At 31.6% G+C, this 17,950-nt stretch overlaps 3 protein-coding genes and 1 non-coding gene across 6 annotated transcripts; 2 read left to right on the plus strand and 2 right to left on the minus strand.

Moving 5' to 3' along the window:
- Positions 1 to 244: 244 nt before the first annotated feature.
- On the plus strand, positions 245 to 11,160 carry LOC116339309 (zinc finger protein on ecdysone puffs). 3 transcript variants are annotated; one of them, XM_031765111.1, is made up of 6 exons: positions 245 to 495; positions 2,057 to 2,365; positions 8,030 to 8,166; positions 9,097 to 9,754; positions 9,843 to 10,230; positions 10,303 to 11,160. In XM_031765111.1, exons 2-6 carry the CDS (start codon positions 2,060 to 2,062, stop codon positions 10,632 to 10,634), a joined length of 1,821 nt encoding a protein of 606 aa, XP_031620971.1. In that variant the 5' UTR covers positions 245 to 495; positions 2,057 to 2,059; the 3' UTR covers positions 10,635 to 11,160. The 3 variants fall into 3 exon arrangements, with proteins under 3 accessions (XP_031620971.1, XP_031620969.1, XP_031620970.1); XM_031765109.1 differs by lacking the exon at positions 8,030 to 8,166 and adding an exon at positions 4,892 to 5,091 and having other exon boundaries at positions 247 to 495; XM_031765110.1 differs by lacking the exons at positions 245 to 495; positions 8,030 to 8,166 and adding exons at positions 1,554 to 1,682; positions 4,892 to 5,091.
- Positions 11,161 to 11,962: 802 nt separating this feature from the next.
- On the minus strand, positions 11,963 to 14,796 carry LOC116339201. The gene is made up of 3 exons (XM_031764926.1): positions 14,484 to 14,796; positions 14,198 to 14,259; positions 11,963 to 14,135 (listed from the first exon to the last, which is right to left on the minus strand). Exons 1-3 carry the CDS (start codon positions 14,690 to 14,692, stop codon positions 12,109 to 12,111), a joined length of 2,298 nt encoding a protein of 765 aa, XP_031620786.1. The 5' UTR covers positions 14,693 to 14,796; the 3' UTR covers positions 11,963 to 12,108.
- A 1,527-nt stretch (positions 14,797 to 16,323) lies between these two features.
- Positions 16,324 to 16,430, minus strand: LOC116339356. Its single transcript, XR_004200986.1, has one exon. It is a non-coding gene; the product is annotated as a U6 spliceosomal RNA (small nuclear RNA).
- A 611-nt stretch (positions 16,431 to 17,041) lies between these two features.
- On the plus strand, positions 17,042 to 17,871 carry LOC116339267 (U6 snRNA-associated Sm-like protein LSm2). The gene is made up of 4 exons (XM_031765043.1): positions 17,042 to 17,164; positions 17,267 to 17,334; positions 17,410 to 17,502; positions 17,609 to 17,871. Exons 1-4 carry the CDS (start codon positions 17,162 to 17,164, stop codon positions 17,730 to 17,732), a joined length of 288 nt encoding a protein of 95 aa, XP_031620903.1. The 5' UTR covers positions 17,042 to 17,161; the 3' UTR covers positions 17,733 to 17,871.
- The last annotated feature ends 79 nt before the right edge of the window (positions 17,872 to 17,950 follow it).

A 17,950-nucleotide genomic window follows, 5' to 3' on the forward strand; every position in this document is an offset into this window, starting at 1 on the left:
TTTGTGCCGGAAATGTATTGAATGAAATTTCATTTAAATATGCCTAAAATTGATTGTAATCAATAAAATACATTAAAAATATGTGTAAAAATCATGAATAAAAGTGAATATTGTAAGTTGAACGGGCGACATAGAGATGGCGTGCACAGTTAAAGCTCGTTCCATTTTTTCTCGAAGTAGTTCAATGAATACGCCCTGAAAAGAAACGCAGCGAGGCACATCAGTTCATTTTTGTCGTGCAAACCAAACGGTTTTTCTCTCATTTATGCTCCGTCATAAGCATAATTTTTTTCTACAAACAAGCTGCCTCACTTTGAACATTTGAAAAGAAATTTTTTTATCATTTTCACATTGCTGAAATTTCAACTAATTTACACCGAATTTAAACGATAAAAACTTGCGTCAGCATCTCAGCAGACAATTTAACGTGTATAATTAATTTAATAGTTCAGTTGTGCTTCGTGATTTAATACAAAAAAAAAAAATCCCAAATTTGTAAGTAGAAATTTTTTTTTCATATCAACTTTTCCTTTACACTCACAGTCGATTCATTTTTGCAATGTTCGCTTCGGTTTTTTTCTCTCTCTTCACCTCTTTTTTTTCGTTCATGTTCTTGACTCGTTCGTAGTGTAATTTAAATGGCGGCTATTCAACTAATGATAGCTTTCGTACATTTGGTAGTTTGCGCGTCATTTATTCTACGATTTAAATTGTTGTTGTTTGCACATTTTTCAATTGCAAAAAATCGTAAACCAAATGAATTTCGATCGATTTTCATTGGAAAATTTCATTCAATGCAATACAATTTACTGTTATATCGTATTTATCATGAAAATTTCACTGCGAAAAATCATCGATGAAGCGAAAAAGTTTCCATTTATAATATACATATAGATTCGGCATATATATGACACAAACACACACATATAGAGAGAGAGAGAGAGAGAGAGAGAGAGAGTGAGAAAGAGAGACACCGAACACTCATACAGTCACATTCATACGTATACGCATTAATACATGCCGGTTATAGACGAGTCTCTATAGCATGCTTTGTTCACACAACCAATGTGTATAGTACAGTCACCGAAAAAAGCAAATGGAACAAACAAGCCATATTTTGTGGATTTGTATTAGTGCGATTTTGGTAATGACGCTAGAAGATTCACTCTTCTGATCGCATTTTGAGCATGTGAACCTGCCCTTCGAATTAGCCGTTAACCACTAACACACAACAAAAAAAGACAGAGAGATACAAGAACCAGACACATACGGACCCCCTAAAAAAAGAACGAATTTATTTTGTCAGAAAATGCATCAAGCGTTTTAAAAAGTGAAGAAAACCCGGCAATTTGCAAAAAAAATAAACGCTGTTGCCTTTACGTATCTAGTCAGCTTTTTATCAATTTTTTTTTCTCTCGTGAAATAATAATTTTCTTCGTATTCAATCCAACGTTTTTTTCCACTTCACAAATTGTTCTAACAAATCTCGTCTCGTTTTCTCTGTGTCTCTGTCAAACGACAAGAAGAAAAAAAAGTACAATCATCACATTCCTATATTTTAATCGAGCTCCAAGTGCTTGCTGTGTGTGTGCTTGTCTTTTTTTTGGTTTCCGTGCATACATTTGTGATATACTGCGCAGAATCGGTACATGAAATAAGTTTCTTGTTGAAAAGAATTGAAGGTAATATTGGTCTAAAAAAGGACATTGATCTGTTTGTGGAATAAAAAAGCCGCCATTTTAATAGATATCTGTTCGTTTTTTTCCTTCTTCTTTAATTGTAATAATTCTGTGTGTTCCTTGTTGAAAACTCAAACAAAGATTGTTTGTGTGTATATGTGTGTGTAACAGTTTTGATTGTAAATTATTATTATTTTTTCATCAATCAAAAGAGGTATGAATATAGACGATATATGATTGAATGTGATCTGCATCAATTTTGCAGTATTTTACAGTGAATACGAATGAAAGTACTGTTTAGTGTATATTAAACTTTGGCTGTGAAAATTTTAGTTCCATTGTTTTTTTTCTCATCAAACAAATCGAATCTTTTCCAGAATATGGCATTCCGTATGAACGGTGGTGGCAATCGCCGCAATGATAACAACCGAAACTTTGATCGTGGTTATGGAAATGGCGTTAATCGTCAAATCAATCCCTGGGACAATAATGCCGGAGGTGGCAATTTTCGCCAAGGCGGTGGCGGAGGCGGCAATGTTAATAACGACGTTATTTCTCTGGCTAATAGTTTAGTCAATAATCTTCTTCGCGGAAATCAGCCACCATCTCTTCTGGATTTACCCCAACGTGGAGCTGGTTATGGTAACCAAATGAATTTTGGTCGTTTTGACGAACGAAATGGACGGGTATGTACCATTTAATGCATTATTATTTTTTTATTTGTCTCTTCTTCTTCTCGTTACTTATCGCTTATACACCGTATATCCATATATATACAACATTTTTTTTATTTTTGATTTTTAAATTTTATTATTATTATTGTTATTATACTCTATATTATACTTTCTGGTTTTGATATATCAAATCTTGAAATTATATCTAGATATTTTAAAATTGTTATACAAATCTTACATACGTATCACAAGCAAACTAATGAACAAATATTTATATTAAAAATTTGAAAAAAAAAAACCAAAAAAAACTTACAAAATTGAAGGAAACACAAGAAAGAAAGAAAATATATGACTGCGTATGAATCAATAATTGAACGTCTTTAGAGAGTATTCGGATGTTTAATCGTCTTGACGAAAGCAAAAATCAGATTGAGACTGCAGGAATTTTTTTTTACAATAAAAAGTAGGCACAGCCAGCTCTTTCTACATTGACACAAACACAGCAAACAATTATTTTGAAAGTATCCATGCAAGTGAAACATCAGCAAAAAAAATACCTACAGCAGCTACATTTTAGTTTAGCATATCATCAATATTTCACAGAATCGTTTCATTTATTTGGTTGTTTTGTTTTGCATTGTTCCGTATGGAAAGTGTATGCTTTAGAGATTTTATGAACAAAAAGAAACGAACCATTCGCTTTATCAATTTTGAAATTGTTTTTTTTTATTCCTTCTGTTAGCAGATCTATTACATTTAAATTCTCTTTAAAGGGCACTCTTTACTATCCCAAAACACATAATTTGCAAGATGATGAATTTGTTTTTTTTTTTCACGAGATATTTATCATGTAGACAGATTAGGCTCTCTGGTTATTTGCCTACTTGTTTTTTTATTCATCGATTACCAAAAAAAACTGCTTCAAAAACGGAACCATTTTCCATATAGATCTGATCCGAATAATGAGTAAATAGAATAAAATATATAGGGTTATCATTCACCGTGTACCATTTTGCTGTATTTTCAATTGTTCTTCTATCTTCTTGAAACTGCATATATTATTTGTGTTATACATTATTTATATTGATTGTTGTTTTTTTTCGGCCAAAATTCGTTTGCATTTTAAAACACAAAATATCCCATTAAAAAAACGGTTAATTACATTTAGACAAAAAAAAAAACAAACAAACATAGATAAATTGAATCTCTCTTTCTCTCAAATTATTATAAATGAACAATTAGCACATTTTCTTTTTCGTTCATTAAAACATTTCCCAATTCCCCATTTATCACAATTCTAGGCTAGGGCACCGCATTCTAAGTTTTGAATTCAATTTTTTATAAAAAAAAATGACTGAAAATATTTTTGTTTCGATTTTTATTTAAGCTTTGGTTATTATCGATCTCAAAACGCTTTCATTATTTTAATAAAGACAATATTAAAACAAAACACACACACACTCCAACTGAATAAAATCAAACGAAACAATCTAAAAGCAAATGTGTGGCTTTTTTTTGCTATATACAACATATGTTTTCAGGCATTCCTTCCGTAATATATGACGTGTCACTTCCATATATTTTATTTCAAAATTTTCATTCGATATAAAAAAGACCTGAGATATTTTGTAATTCAATCAATTGCAAAATTAAAATAGTGAAAAAATAAATGAACATGACATGTAATCAACAATACACATAAAACATGTCACATTTTGCGAATCTAACGAAGAACGAAACAAATAAACTGATATAAAAATAAAATAAACAAACAACTCAAATGATTTCATCCATTTTCACTTGGAACGAACTTTGATGATATTTTACTCTAGATTAAGTTTCCAATAAATCTTGTTTAATTTTATTGCTTTTATACTTAGTAGATTACTCAAAATTATTATACATATTTATACATTTTATAAGAATCGTTCATTTTCTAAAAAAAAAAAATCTATAAAAAAACAACAGCAACCAAAATAGTTCTAACGTAAACAATTATTATTTCTCTCTCTCTCTCTTCTCTCTTCATGAATTCTTACTATCAAATTGATTGTGGTCAAACAAAAAAATCATACGTACATTCATTGTGTATCAACGTCCAAATGTGTTATCGTTGTGTATTGGGTTGATTTGTGTTGTCGATGTGTGTGAATGGTGTTTCCATCCTTCGTCAAAATAAAATCCATTCGCGCATTCCAATAAACGACAAACACACCACGAATGGTGCTGTGTTCGAATATAACAAAACAAACACAAACAAATAACCCTGAAATGCGCTTCGAAAATCCAATCGATCAATACAAACAAAATGACACTATTTCATACATAAAATATATATGTGTATATATATTTATATGAAATACAAAACAACGTTCAACACGCCGTTCACTCGCCAAATTGAAATTGAATCGAAATGAATAAAATACTCCATCGAACGCTAACCGATACACATTGTGCGACACACAAACAAACAAAAAAAATGTTGGTTGAATTGAAACCCCATCTTCCCCCTTCAAACAAAACGAATGCGATATTCAGATGGGCAATCGCAATGCCAGTAATAATCGACGACCTGGACAAGGTGTACGTAATAATAATGCCAAATTTGGCGGACCTATTAAAGGTGGCGGCATTCGTAAACGCAATCCTGTTGACCGCGCAAAGAAAGTTCTTGCTAAGAACGCCGCTTCTAAAGATCCAGATACTCCAGCTGATTCAAATGAAAAACCCAAAGAGAGGTAAGCTGTTTTTTTACAAAAGCAAAACAAAAAAAACTCTTCAATATTTTATAGTCTTTCTCACCAAAAAAAACAACAACAACAACAATTTTTTTAAAACAAATACAAAATACCAAAAAACCAAACATTTTTTTACCAACCAGAAAAATATAAAAAAATCGTTTATTTATGCTATATACTATACCTATACAAATATACGCTCAACAGAATACTGAATATTCAACCGTCAAATAAAACCCGACCAAAAATTTATTTCAATTAACGGACCAATTTTTATTTGACCCAAACACCATTTATTCGAAACGAACTATTGTTGTTCTCATTTCGTATCAAAACTGCCATTTTTCCATGCGACCGATAAACGAAAAAAGAAACAAAACATCTAAAAATAAAAATTTATAGTATTCTGTTCGATTTTTTTAATTTTTCCAAAAATGTATATTTTAAATGAAACAAAAAATTTACCAACACAACCATACAACTGGTGCGCGAAAAACGCAATTTTCAATCGATCGAAACGACACCCGGTTTCGGATCAACTGACACACGGTGATGCGAATAAGACAAAATAAAAATTGAAACTTTTCAAGCAAAATCAATATCCGCGCGCGGACATCGATGTTTACTTCTGATTGTTTAAAACCACAATCACACAAAATGGAGTGTACAATATTTATTTATTTTTATTGAAACATCGAAATAATTCAGCAAAATGCTTGAGTAATTGATATATTGTATCGTATGTCTAATAGAAAATCATGCTGGCCTCAGTCATTATATGATTTTGTATTGGCAGGAGAATCAAATGAAAAACAATTTGCTATTTGTTATGAAAACGATGTAAAATCGATAAAACGTTTGTAAGTTCGATCAATTTTTATGTTGATGCGAATGGGCCAAACTTTATCGAAACCACTGAAAACAAATGAACTTTAATGACATGAACTGAATTTTTTAGAACAAAAAAGTTTACACTAAGCGCAAAATATGTTTGCAAACAATTTAAAAAAAAAAGATAATATTATATAAATGATAAGGAAAACCATTGGAGGAGTCAAAACGATTCGATATACAGTCTATGCATGCCAATCAATTTGATCTCAGTTCGATGCGCGTCTGATGGACGCCACTGAGCTGTCAATTGATACGCATTCATTAAAACAGTGTCGTTGCTTTGGCGAACTCCACAATGTCTAGATATGTGTGTATCTGTGTGTGCGTGTTACCGTTTTTTTTTTAGCCGTAGGTGATCTTGTAGATATTCATTTTATTTAATAACAAATAAGTTGATTTTGCAACAATTGGTCTTGTTCTACGAACAGCCGATAAAACAATTTATTACAACTTTTTCCAGGTTTGTATAATTACAATAGCAATAAATGACAAACCATTCGAAATATTCACACCACGAACGAATAAAACAAATCATTGGAATCTTCACAATATACCATTACCATTTTGGGTCATATCTTATGCAATTTCGTGGGACATTTTGTGTGTGAGTGTGTGTGGATTTCGCTAGCTTTTTTGTAATGATTTCCATTGTGTTTTCTGTCATTTGATTTTTATTTTGAAAAATGATTAACAAATGCCAATAACCTCAATATTCAATTAGCCATATTCAATATTTAACAAGTCCATTGATTGGGCACCGTATCTTGTTTTATGTTTTTCGCATGGCCGCACCACAGATTTTGTGTTTTTATTGGAATATTTCTCACCATATTCCCACATATATGTACAATTATATGTACTTTTCGGCCAAAACGGTTCGATGGTTCTATTTAGGCGAACATCACCGAACCCACATGAAACCACCACACACTTTGGAAAATCCGTCGACAAAAGTTGATGACCTTAAACATCCAGTTGGAATTAAATACAATATTTATTTTTGTTGTGATTCTGTATGAGCTGAAACAAAAAACAAAAAAAAAAAAAAAAACAAAAAACAAAACAATACAAAAAAAAGGAATTTTTAAAGGGATTTAAACACTAAACAACAACCACGGAAAATATTTAATTTATTTGTCAGGCAAGATTTAGAGATGTGGAAGCAATATTAAAATGTTATTGAAGACCATTTCAAAGAAGAATTTGCAATTCTTCAATCGAATCAGAATCGATTATTTCATTTATGTTATCATTTGATTTGGTTCTCATCATTCGAACTTTTTTAATTATTTAGTTTTATCTTTTAACCGAATACGGCAATTTCTCTTTTAAATTTCGACATTATTGTGATATATGGGGTTATCCTTAGCAAATCCAAACTCAAGTCCTATGAACAAAAGTGAAATTGAATAATAATTTTAAATCAAAATGCAACAACCAAAAAGAGATTGAAATTCAAAATGCACAACAACAACAACATAAACACAGCAGATCCAAATAGTTTTCAAAGAGGTTCAGAGATAGTCAGGGCAAAATAGAGTGTTAGGCACGAGCAGCCAATATATTCATTCGACACATATTACACAATAGATTAGTAATTATTTCGAAATATTTTTCATTTCAAATTTTCAAAATAGAATTTACAAAACACATTTTTTTACCACATCCCGAAATAATAACATCCCAATTCTTTTTTTTCTCTACAAAATAAATAAATTCTAACGAAGTTTTTTTTATTCCGTACACTTTTTGTTCATATTATTTTATTGAGAAAAAAAAACTGTTTCATTTCCGTTAAAATGAATTTTCTTCATTTGATTGTAAATTTATTTGCCAAACATTAAGTTATTTATTGTAAATGTGTTTTGTTGTGGCCGTTTTTAGAATTTTATTAATTAAAAAAAATCCAAATCAAATTTCAAATTTCAAATTAAAAAAAAAAAACATTCAAAAATTAAACATATTTTGAACAAAAAAAAATTTGTTGAAAAGGCTCTAACAAACAGCTAGGTTTCACACAATCAAATCAATTGTATTTCCACAGGGTAATAAAGGTTATCAACTTCGCGGTCCAACTCCATTTCTTGATTTTAATGATTATAATGGTATGCCGGGAAAACAGCATGCCAATAATTTTAATAATAAAAATCAAAACCGCAAATCTAATAATTCGAAAACGAGGTGAGAATAATCTTTATCATTTTTCATTCTATTCTTTCTTTATTTTTCGTTTCTTTACATTTCTGTTTAATTTTTCTTTTAGAATTTTACATTTCTATATTCCAATATCAACATACAAAAACCAAAAAAAAAAAAAAAAATTCTAGACAATTATATGCTTAATCAATTTTCGATTATTAATTTTCTTTTCATTTTCAATTTTTTGTATCTCTCTGTATATATGCATTAGAAAAAAATAATAATATATATATATATATATATATATATATATATCGCAACCACACGTGTAATTGTTGAATGTTCGTGTTTGTTATGTTTCGACCAAACAAAAATTTATTGTTGACCAAAAAAAAAAAAAAGAATCTCTAATTGTAAGAAATCTGTACAGTTTTCTTTTCAAAAGTATTTTACTAGTTACAAATTAAAATTAGCTATGACTTTTGTTGTTATATGATATAAAACAATTATGGCCCCACACCACACCCAAAACAAAAATGGTATTAAGTGTTGATTCAATATGATCCGAATTATAAATTGACGTCACTTTTCAATTTGACAAAACTATAAGATGAAAATGGATTTTATCGATAGCATTGAAATCAGCAGTAAATAATTGTTTTACCTGTTGCCCGCTCTAGTTGGGACGGGTGATAGGGCACACACGCCTGACCGGTCCAAATAGACAAATGTCTATCACCCGTTCCATTCAGTGATTGTTCATTCATCACTTGTGAAATGAACGCAAACTCAATTTAATGATAGATCAACGATTCTATCTGTCAAATGAAAAAAAAAAAATGTCACTAATTTTTATTGTTATCATTTGTTTTTTTTTTCTTTTTTTTCTTTCCCCCCTTCGTGACGACGCGCATTGCAAAATCATCATCAACAATCACAATCGCCATCATTCAAAAAATTAACCATAATCAGTGCAAAGTCCAACAACAAGGATGCCGGAGCCAACAAGGAGGCAAACAAAAAGGAATCAAAATACGCAGACGTTCCAAATGTCATGTTCTATTGTCACATGTGCAAAAAACACATGTGGGATGCCACCTCATTTGAGAACCATGTTAAGGGACGCACTCACTTGATGATGCGTGAAGGTGTCGAAGAAAGTTATCGCTTGAAAGCGAACATGATTCGTCAAGAAGCTAAAATTGAAGAGCAATTGAAGAGCATCGAACTTGAACGTCTCAAGCGTATGGGCAAAGCAGGCAAAGGAAATTTCCGTCGCGAATATTGTACCATGTGCGATTTGAACTTTTATGGACATTTAACTGCCCATCGTAAAACCGATGGACATTTGAATTTGAAAAAATTCTTGCATCCAAAATGCTTGGATTGCTCATTAGAGTTTCCAAATCGCATCGATTTTGATGGACACATTTTGTCGCCCGAACACATGAAACGTGCATTTATCACAAAAGCCAATAAACCAGAAAAACGCAAGAATCAATTGACCATCTACACCGAAGATGACGAATTGAAGGACTTGAAGGAAGAGAAGGAGGAAAAAAAGAAGGAGAAGAAAGCCACCGATGCTGAAGAGTCAATGGAAACTGATGATACAGCTGAAAAACCAGAGGTTTGTATTCGAAACAGTTCAATCAGTCCATCAATTTTATTTTGAATCATTTAAAATAATAAAGTAAATTTCTCGACTCTACTGATAGGGTGAGGTAAAAAAGGAGAATGGTGAAGAAGAGGCTGTTGAAGGAAAAGAAGAGAGCAAAGAGGGTGAAGAAGAACCAGCAGCTGAACCAGTTGCCGAACCCGATGATATCATTTTGGACTATGAAGAAGGTGATGAAATTCCAACCGAAGTCGATGGCAGAATTCCAAAATACAATTGCTCACGACAGGTTGGCATCAGCTTAATTCATAAATTGGATTGCTACGAATGTTATGTGTGCGGTCGTTTCTTTGATACCGAAAAAACGTCCGAAATTCATACACGTACAGTAACACATCATCGTAATTTCGTTAAATTCTTGAACGAAAAGGCCAATGATACAAAGATTGCCCAGAAGCGTGCCGCTGCCGCATTGGAAGAAATTGAACGTAAGTAACATCAAATCCAAATCATCATTCAATTCGATATTGAACAATCGTTTATTTATTCACTTAAAATAGGTAAAAAGAAGAAGTTAGAAGCAGCTGAAGCTGCTGCAAATGCCACCGAAGAAGAAAAGCAGCAAGGTGATGAGGCTTACGATCCAACTGAGACCACAGACGATCCAGAAGATGATGAAAAGATCGATGAACCAATGGAAACTCAAGAAGAAGAACAAAAAGAACAAGAGGCCGAGGCAGTGCCGGAAGTAGCAGCCAATGGTGTTGAACAAGAACAACCACCGGCCGCATTTGAAGCACCGGTTGCTGAACCAGTAGAAACAAAAGAGGAAGTTGCCACACCGAAACGAGTCCAACGAGCCCGTGGCCGAGGACGCAACGCTCGATTGTAAACCCATATAGCGCAAGCAACTAAAACCATTGAGTACATTATTCGAATATCTCACATCCACACAAACACCCTCCCCCCCACACACACACAATCTCCCTCTCTCTCTATCTAACTATCTTTTTTGTGTAAAATGGTGTACGCAAGGAAAGAAAGTATTTCTTAATTTTTTTTTCCATTTGTGTCATCGATTCATGGATCAATCGAAAATTTAAATCAACACAATTTGTCGCTTGATGTAGAGAATTTATTATGTTGTTAAATTCACTTCTTAGGGATATTCGTAATGAAAACAGAAAAAAAAAATAATAATTTGCATGAAAACCACACATCATCTTATGTGAAATGGGATGTAATGAATTTAGTTGAAATCATCAGAAAAAAGAAAATAGTACATAGGAATGTATGGATTCAGAGAAAAATAAATAAACAAAACACCACACTTATACACCGAGAGACACACATGGAGAAGAAGAAAAAAAAAACACTGAAAATTCATGGTTACACAACGAGCGCTATCAAAGTCTGATGAAGAGATAAAGCATGTTAATGACGATGATCATCGTTGAAATTTCAAACAACCCACAGTTTAATAAAAAAAAGAATGAATACTTCTTTTTCTTTCTTTCTTTTTTTCGTTTACAACATCAAATGGAAACGACAAAACCATAATTTTTTATTATTATAATCATGAATAACTTTTACAGTAGACAAAATCCACACAGTTGTAATGTAACTATCGAATTGATGTTCATTGTGTCCCTATCATAATTTTTTTTTAAATCCTTTTTTTTAAACCGCGCTTATGTTTAGATTTATCTTATACACATATACAAATTTATAATATTTTTAAGCTATTATATATCTCTGTATTTCGACAACATACCGTTTAAAATGAAAATGCATCATTAAAATATAGACTTACTCAAAACAAGATGAAGATGAAAATGGAGAAATGCAAGTAAAATGTAAGGAAACAAAAGATACAAAGATACATTTGAAGTGACACAAAATAAGTACGTGTAATAAAATCAACAATTATGATGAAATAATTGCAATGTGTTTCAATTCAAACATTTCATGAATGAAAGAAAACAACAAAACATTTGAACCAATTTTATTTTTACAGATCAAAGCATAAGAAATACCGTACTTTATAAAATGTTTTTTTTTTGAAATCCTTACCTAAAATACCTGAAATACTAAACAGTTTGACGGAATTTGCTGCTTGAATTCTTGAATTACTGCTTGAAAATATTTTTCTGGATCAATGGGAATTTCAGTCAATTACCTTCATTCTTTTGAGTACCATTGTTCGAGAGAAAAGCCCAATGTAAAACAAAAAGAACTAGACAAGTATCAAAATTGATCGATCTTTTAAATGATAATGACATAATATTTTATAGGAAAAAAATGTAGTAAGTACATGAATAATTATGAAAAAAAGAATGCACAGAATTGCTGACCCGTGTGGTAGGCTATCCCAAAAAATGTAATAGTTCATTTTTCTCAGACTGCCGCTTAAGGCAAGTATCAGATACATCTTTCTCGAAATTGGTCAATTGTATAGTCAATTTTTTGTAGAACTCATCAGCTTCGTTTAGGTCATTCCACAGAATGACAAAACTGTCATAGGCCTTGGTTAGTCCATTGATGATCACTTCATTCGACGTGACATCATTCGAAATTGTGTTTTCCGCTGATTGATCTGAGCGCATAAATGTTTTCAATATATCTTTTCTATGTTGTTTACTCCAAGTAATTCGGTAATTTTGATTTTCTTGGTTCTCTTCGATTTCACGACGTAACCAGTTCAGCTCCTTATTGAAAAGTTCATCACATTCGGTTTGGTTGGAAAGAAATTCTTCGTGTGAGAAGCGGTTTTTGAGATAACCATAAGCAACCCTTGCCATTTGTAATTCGATTCCTTCAATTCCGCTCGAATGCTCATTGAATAGTTTATGAGCATTTTTATCGACTTGCTTAGCTTTATTGATAAATTCACGAAGTTTCCCGGCATTGGTGCGAAATATTTGGGTTTGCTCATTAAATGGAACAAGAGTCCATTTTTCTTTGAATAGTTCACGCAATCGTAAATCATCCTTGTTCTCTTCGTTCAACATATAATCACAATTTATCCACATGTCTTCAATTTGCTTAAGGACATCACTCGATGCATTCAGTTTTCGCAGCAATTCTTCAAATCCGCCCTTTTGATGCATGTCTCTGGCTTTAGATAAAAGTGTTTCTGGGAAATTTTTATCTGTGTAAACATAAATTCCACGAGGAAATTCAAGAATTGGATTTTCTAACAGAAACTCGTTGGCTTTACGCAATTTTTTCAGTTCGATGTTTATCATTTTATCGACATAGTCTTCGGCGGATGTGGTGGACTTAGTGTGGGACTTCGGGAGAAACTGATCGTCCAATTTTTTGATTCCGTTAAATGGCACAGTTTCTACCAATCGATTTTTCTCTGGCTCATCAATTTCTGATGCTTTTGGCGTGTGTTTAAGACTTTCCAAATGTGACAATCGTTCATTAACTGAAGAACCAAATGTAAAGGATAGAGAACCACATTTTATGACTGGACAACCAAATGTGAAGGATGGAGTACCACATTTTAAGACTGGAGAACCATAATCAAAATGAAATGGGCGCTTCAAATCTAAATTTACTGGATCCATTAGCATGCTGCTGGTCTCGACATAGTCTTCGACGGATGTGGAGGACTTAGTGAGGGACTTCGGGAAAAACTGATCGACAATTTTTTTGAATCCGTTAAATGGAATAATTTCTACCAATCGATTTTTCTCTGGCTCATCAAGTTCTGACGCTTTTGGCGTTTGTTTAAGTCTTTCCAAACGTAATAATCGTTTATTGATTGAAGAACCAAGTTTGATGGCAAATTGATGACGTCGAAGATGCTTGATTGATAATGGATAATCCAAAAGCAAGCTGCTAGTTTTAAAGTAATCACTTGCTTTTTGTAATCGAACCATTTCTTCGGCGATATCACCATTTTCTTGACAAAACAAACTCTGGTAATATTCGGCGACAAGACCCAATTCAGCCTCTTTAGCAGTAACCTTTCGAAAGCAAGCTGAGTGAGAGCCCAATAAAATAAATTCATTTGAACGATTCAATGTTTTGAGTGAGTTGGAGTACAATTCTTTACATGCAAATGCCAGCGAAGCAGTTTCCTTTGGATTAACTCCTTCTTCGACTGCCTTCAAAACATGTAACTCTTGTGCTTGGGCCAACATAAGATCTGTCAATCCCTGTAGATCATATTCAGTCCATTTTGATGTCGATGGAGAATTACTTTTCACATATTCAAATATTCCAGCACTTTCTTGTAGTAATCTTATAGCGTTAATTCTCTCAACTGTTTTCAATGTATCATCTTCAACTTTTGGTGAATTATATAAATGAAAACCGGCATAAAGGGTTTTTCTTGCACCAATGTTATATATGACTCGCATTTGTTTCTGTTTCAAAACATCTATAAATAAAAAGAATTATAAGTCATTTTATTCGAGGAAAAAAATCAACTCATTCACTTACAATATATGCGGGAATCTCGACCAGAACAATGATCTCCCAACAAACGCAATAGATGATTTTTTCTGAAATATTGTAAGAAATATTTATTAATTTTTCTTCAATAATAAAATTAGAATAATATGCAGATCTTGTTGTAGAATGTCTCAGTTGAATGTAACTTCTTTTCAAGGCGCCATTTTGGTAAAAAATGTATATATTGGATCGAATCCTAGTTTCATTTACATCAGTGGCTGCACTCTTTCCACAATATATAGATAATAATTAATTTATTTAATAATAAACTTACATCAGAAGCGGATTGTTTGGACTCTCATCTAGATGCAAATCGTTTTCAAATGGATATGTATTTGATTCATTTTTTTTGTACCATTCACACATCTCCATTGCCTTTACATGATCGAATGTATTATGATCTTTCAAAATATCGATCAGTACTTTAGTTTTTGTTAAGTCAAAATCACTAGTGGCCTCAGGTGCTACCAACATATTTTCCATATCGAAGTATTAAATTTACTTTCAGAAAGGAATTATTTAGGAAATAATAGTATATTTTTCGAAATAAGAGCACTTTTAGGATAAAATGTTCTTGATGCTAACGACGCAGCGTCTCAAACTAAACTGAACTGTTCATCAACTCATCGGTTTCAAAAATCGAAAAAGAAGTGAAAACAGCAAACAAGTGTAAATATTCCAAGTGAAACTGTCAATGTAGAGAATGTAAAAATCACTCTTGGGATATTTTTTTTATTTGTGTACTTATTTTTGTATATAACTTTTGCCTGTGAACATGTTCAAAAGATGAACATGTGTGAGAAAATTCATTAGTAATATGTGTGTAGGCCATAGTTAAAGATGAATATTGCAGGTTTATTTTCCCAACTATCTTTTCAAACTTTTTCCGGGTAAGCAACCATTTACGAACATATTTGAGTGTTCATTCTTTTTTATGACTTCTCCAAACATTTTTTTGCAATGTTTCTTCTTCTGCAACATTTTCTCTTTTACTTCGATTTATATTCATTTTTTATACTGAAATATGTTTAGGTATATTATCAAGAACAATAACAATCATAGCCAAGAACAGCAATCATCTCAAGTATAAGTGTTGCGAATACTTTTTGCAGCAAATGATTAAAACAATAGAAGATGATTTTATACCAAAGAGCAAGCACCTGAAAGAAAATTATACTTCAATTGTGTTTGTTCTTGGAAAAGAGAAACAATTATTCAGACACATATTGTTTTGCATATATTTTCAGTCGATTTTTGTTTATTTTTAAATTTCTTTTGTCTTTCTTTTTCATTCTCTGTCACTGACTGCAAATAATAATTTTTTTTCATATTTGCTACCGACTGTTTTCTATTGTATGTTGATACTATTGGGTCCTTCCTCAGAAGATCGAATAAATGTGATCGAAACGTTGGTCTTTTAAAAATTAAAAAGGCATTTTCCTGAATTCCATTGACTGTACACCCAATAATATCAACAAATAATTTTTAGGTTCGATGGAAAATGATGTTTATTTCAACGAATTATGAATTTTGAAGCACTTCGAAGGGTTTTTTTTTACAAATAAATGCTTTTCATCCTTTTGCTATGATTCGGTTCAACATTTGTTTTTCAACGTATGTTTTCCTGCATACACTTAGCTTCAAAGGTTCGATACCAGCTGAATTTTTTTTTTTTTTTTTCATTTGATTTTTGTTATTTTCAAACTTTTTATTTATAATTGTCAGAAGATTGATTGATATTTCAGAAAATATTTAACTATCAAAAATTATTCATATGTCAACATGACATTGTCAAATCACCCATAGTCGTTTATAATAACGATTCCAGAAGATAACAATATTATTTGAGAATGTCTCAAAGATTTCTCAATGATTTTTTTTACAAAAGATTCTTTTGAAAAGAATGTGGAAAGTTTGTCATCTTAAGCATTTCTTTCTTCTTTTAATAAATTACATGGACATTTGTATGATAAGAAATGTTCGGTTTGGTTCCAGCGTATTTGTAATTTATAATTCGTTGTGAAATAGAAAAATACCGAAAAATAACACTGGAAATTTCGATGAAAAAGTTAAAATAATTTTGTTTCAAACAGATTTCAATAAATTTTTTACAAAAAAATGTGGAACGCTTCATGCTTTTGCGTGTCATCCTTGCGCAGGGGCCATGCTAATCTTCTCTGTATCGTTCCAATTTTAGTATATGTTCTCCACAAGGGAGAACGAATATAAACAAACTCAGATCGCATATATACTTCTTTATGGAAATTCGAAGTTTAGTGAATTATAATTTTTTCACAAATGAAAAGTCCAGACACATACAATATGGTTTTGTTCTTGCTACGTTCTGGTTGTTGTACTCGATAAACTATAGCATATACTTGACGCATATAGAATCCAAACGATCAAATCAAATTTAATTGTTTAATTTTTATTTTAAAAAAATTAAATTAAATATTTATGTATTTATGCATTTGCATGGCATAGACAAAAAAACTCCAAACGAAAAAAGAAATATTTTGAATGGCTAACATGAATACGCTGTCGAATCGGCTGTAATAATCTATTTACGGTTAGATTAATCAATTAAGAAGTTCAAGGTCTTTTGACACCAAATTATATTCAAACATAAATTTCTCTTTCAACACAAAAGTTTCAGCATTAAAAATTGTACTTAATAATAATAATAATAATAAAATGTTTTGTTTATTTATTTATTTGATAACATAAAATGTGTAAACATGAATCTCGTTTAAAAACGTTTCCTCCTATACAAATGAAAAACGAGTAGTTTCCAACGAAACTCAATAGATGTCATACCAGTGCTGCCACACGAAAATATCAAGCAACAAACTTCAACTTCACTGAGAACGCACATTTCAGTATGCCGACAACAAATGTGTCAAACACTAGTAAATACACATAGAAAGAAAATAGCTGTGAAACGTTTTTAAAATGGTAAGTTCCAATGAAATCAAAACAATTCAAATATTTTTCATTTAAAAACTGAGTTAATTTTGATATAAAAATGACAACAACACCATACCTGTTCATTTGCAGCTGTTCTACTCGTTCTTCAAGTCATTGGTGGGAAAGGATGTGGTCGTTGAATTGAAAAATGATTTGAGGTATTGTCATCATATTTGTTTTTTGTTCTGCTCAAATAAAATGTTTCTAATCCAACGACATGTTTTCGTTTACAGTATATGCGGCACATTGCACTCCGTCGACCAATATCTGAATATCAAATTGACCGACATCAGTGTGAATGACACAGAAAAATATCCACACATGTTGTACGTATCAGAAACGTTTCACCAAACATGATTATTGGCAAATTATTATGTCTTTTTAAAATTCGATAAAGTGTTCCTTCAATGATAAAATCTGCTTTCATTTCAGATCGGTGAAAAATTGTTTCATCCGTGGTTCAGTCGTGCGTTATGTTCAATTACCCGGAGAAGAAGTGGATACTCAATTGTTACAAGATGCAGCACGCAAAGAAGCTGTCACCAGCACCCGCTAAACATAAACAAACATCGCTTTTCAGTTGATTAAGTCGAATGGCAAATCATGCCGTACGAATAAGAAAATAAAATTAAATTACTCTGGATTAAGTGATACGTTTACTGGCAAATAAATTCGAATAAGAAAATATCATAAAATCGACGATTTTTCATTTTCAAGAAAACACAATATTTTTTGGGTTTTTTTCTTCAATTTTTTATTACTTAATTGTAAGAA

The sequence above is a fragment of the Contarinia nasturtii genome, unplaced genomic scaffold (assembly GCF_009176525.2).
Source record: "Contarinia nasturtii isolate CC-2019 unplaced genomic scaffold, AAFC_CNas_1.1 Cnas_scaffold_493, whole genome shotgun sequence".
NCBI lineage: Eukaryota > Metazoa > Arthropoda > Insecta > Diptera > Cecidomyiidae > Contarinia > Contarinia nasturtii.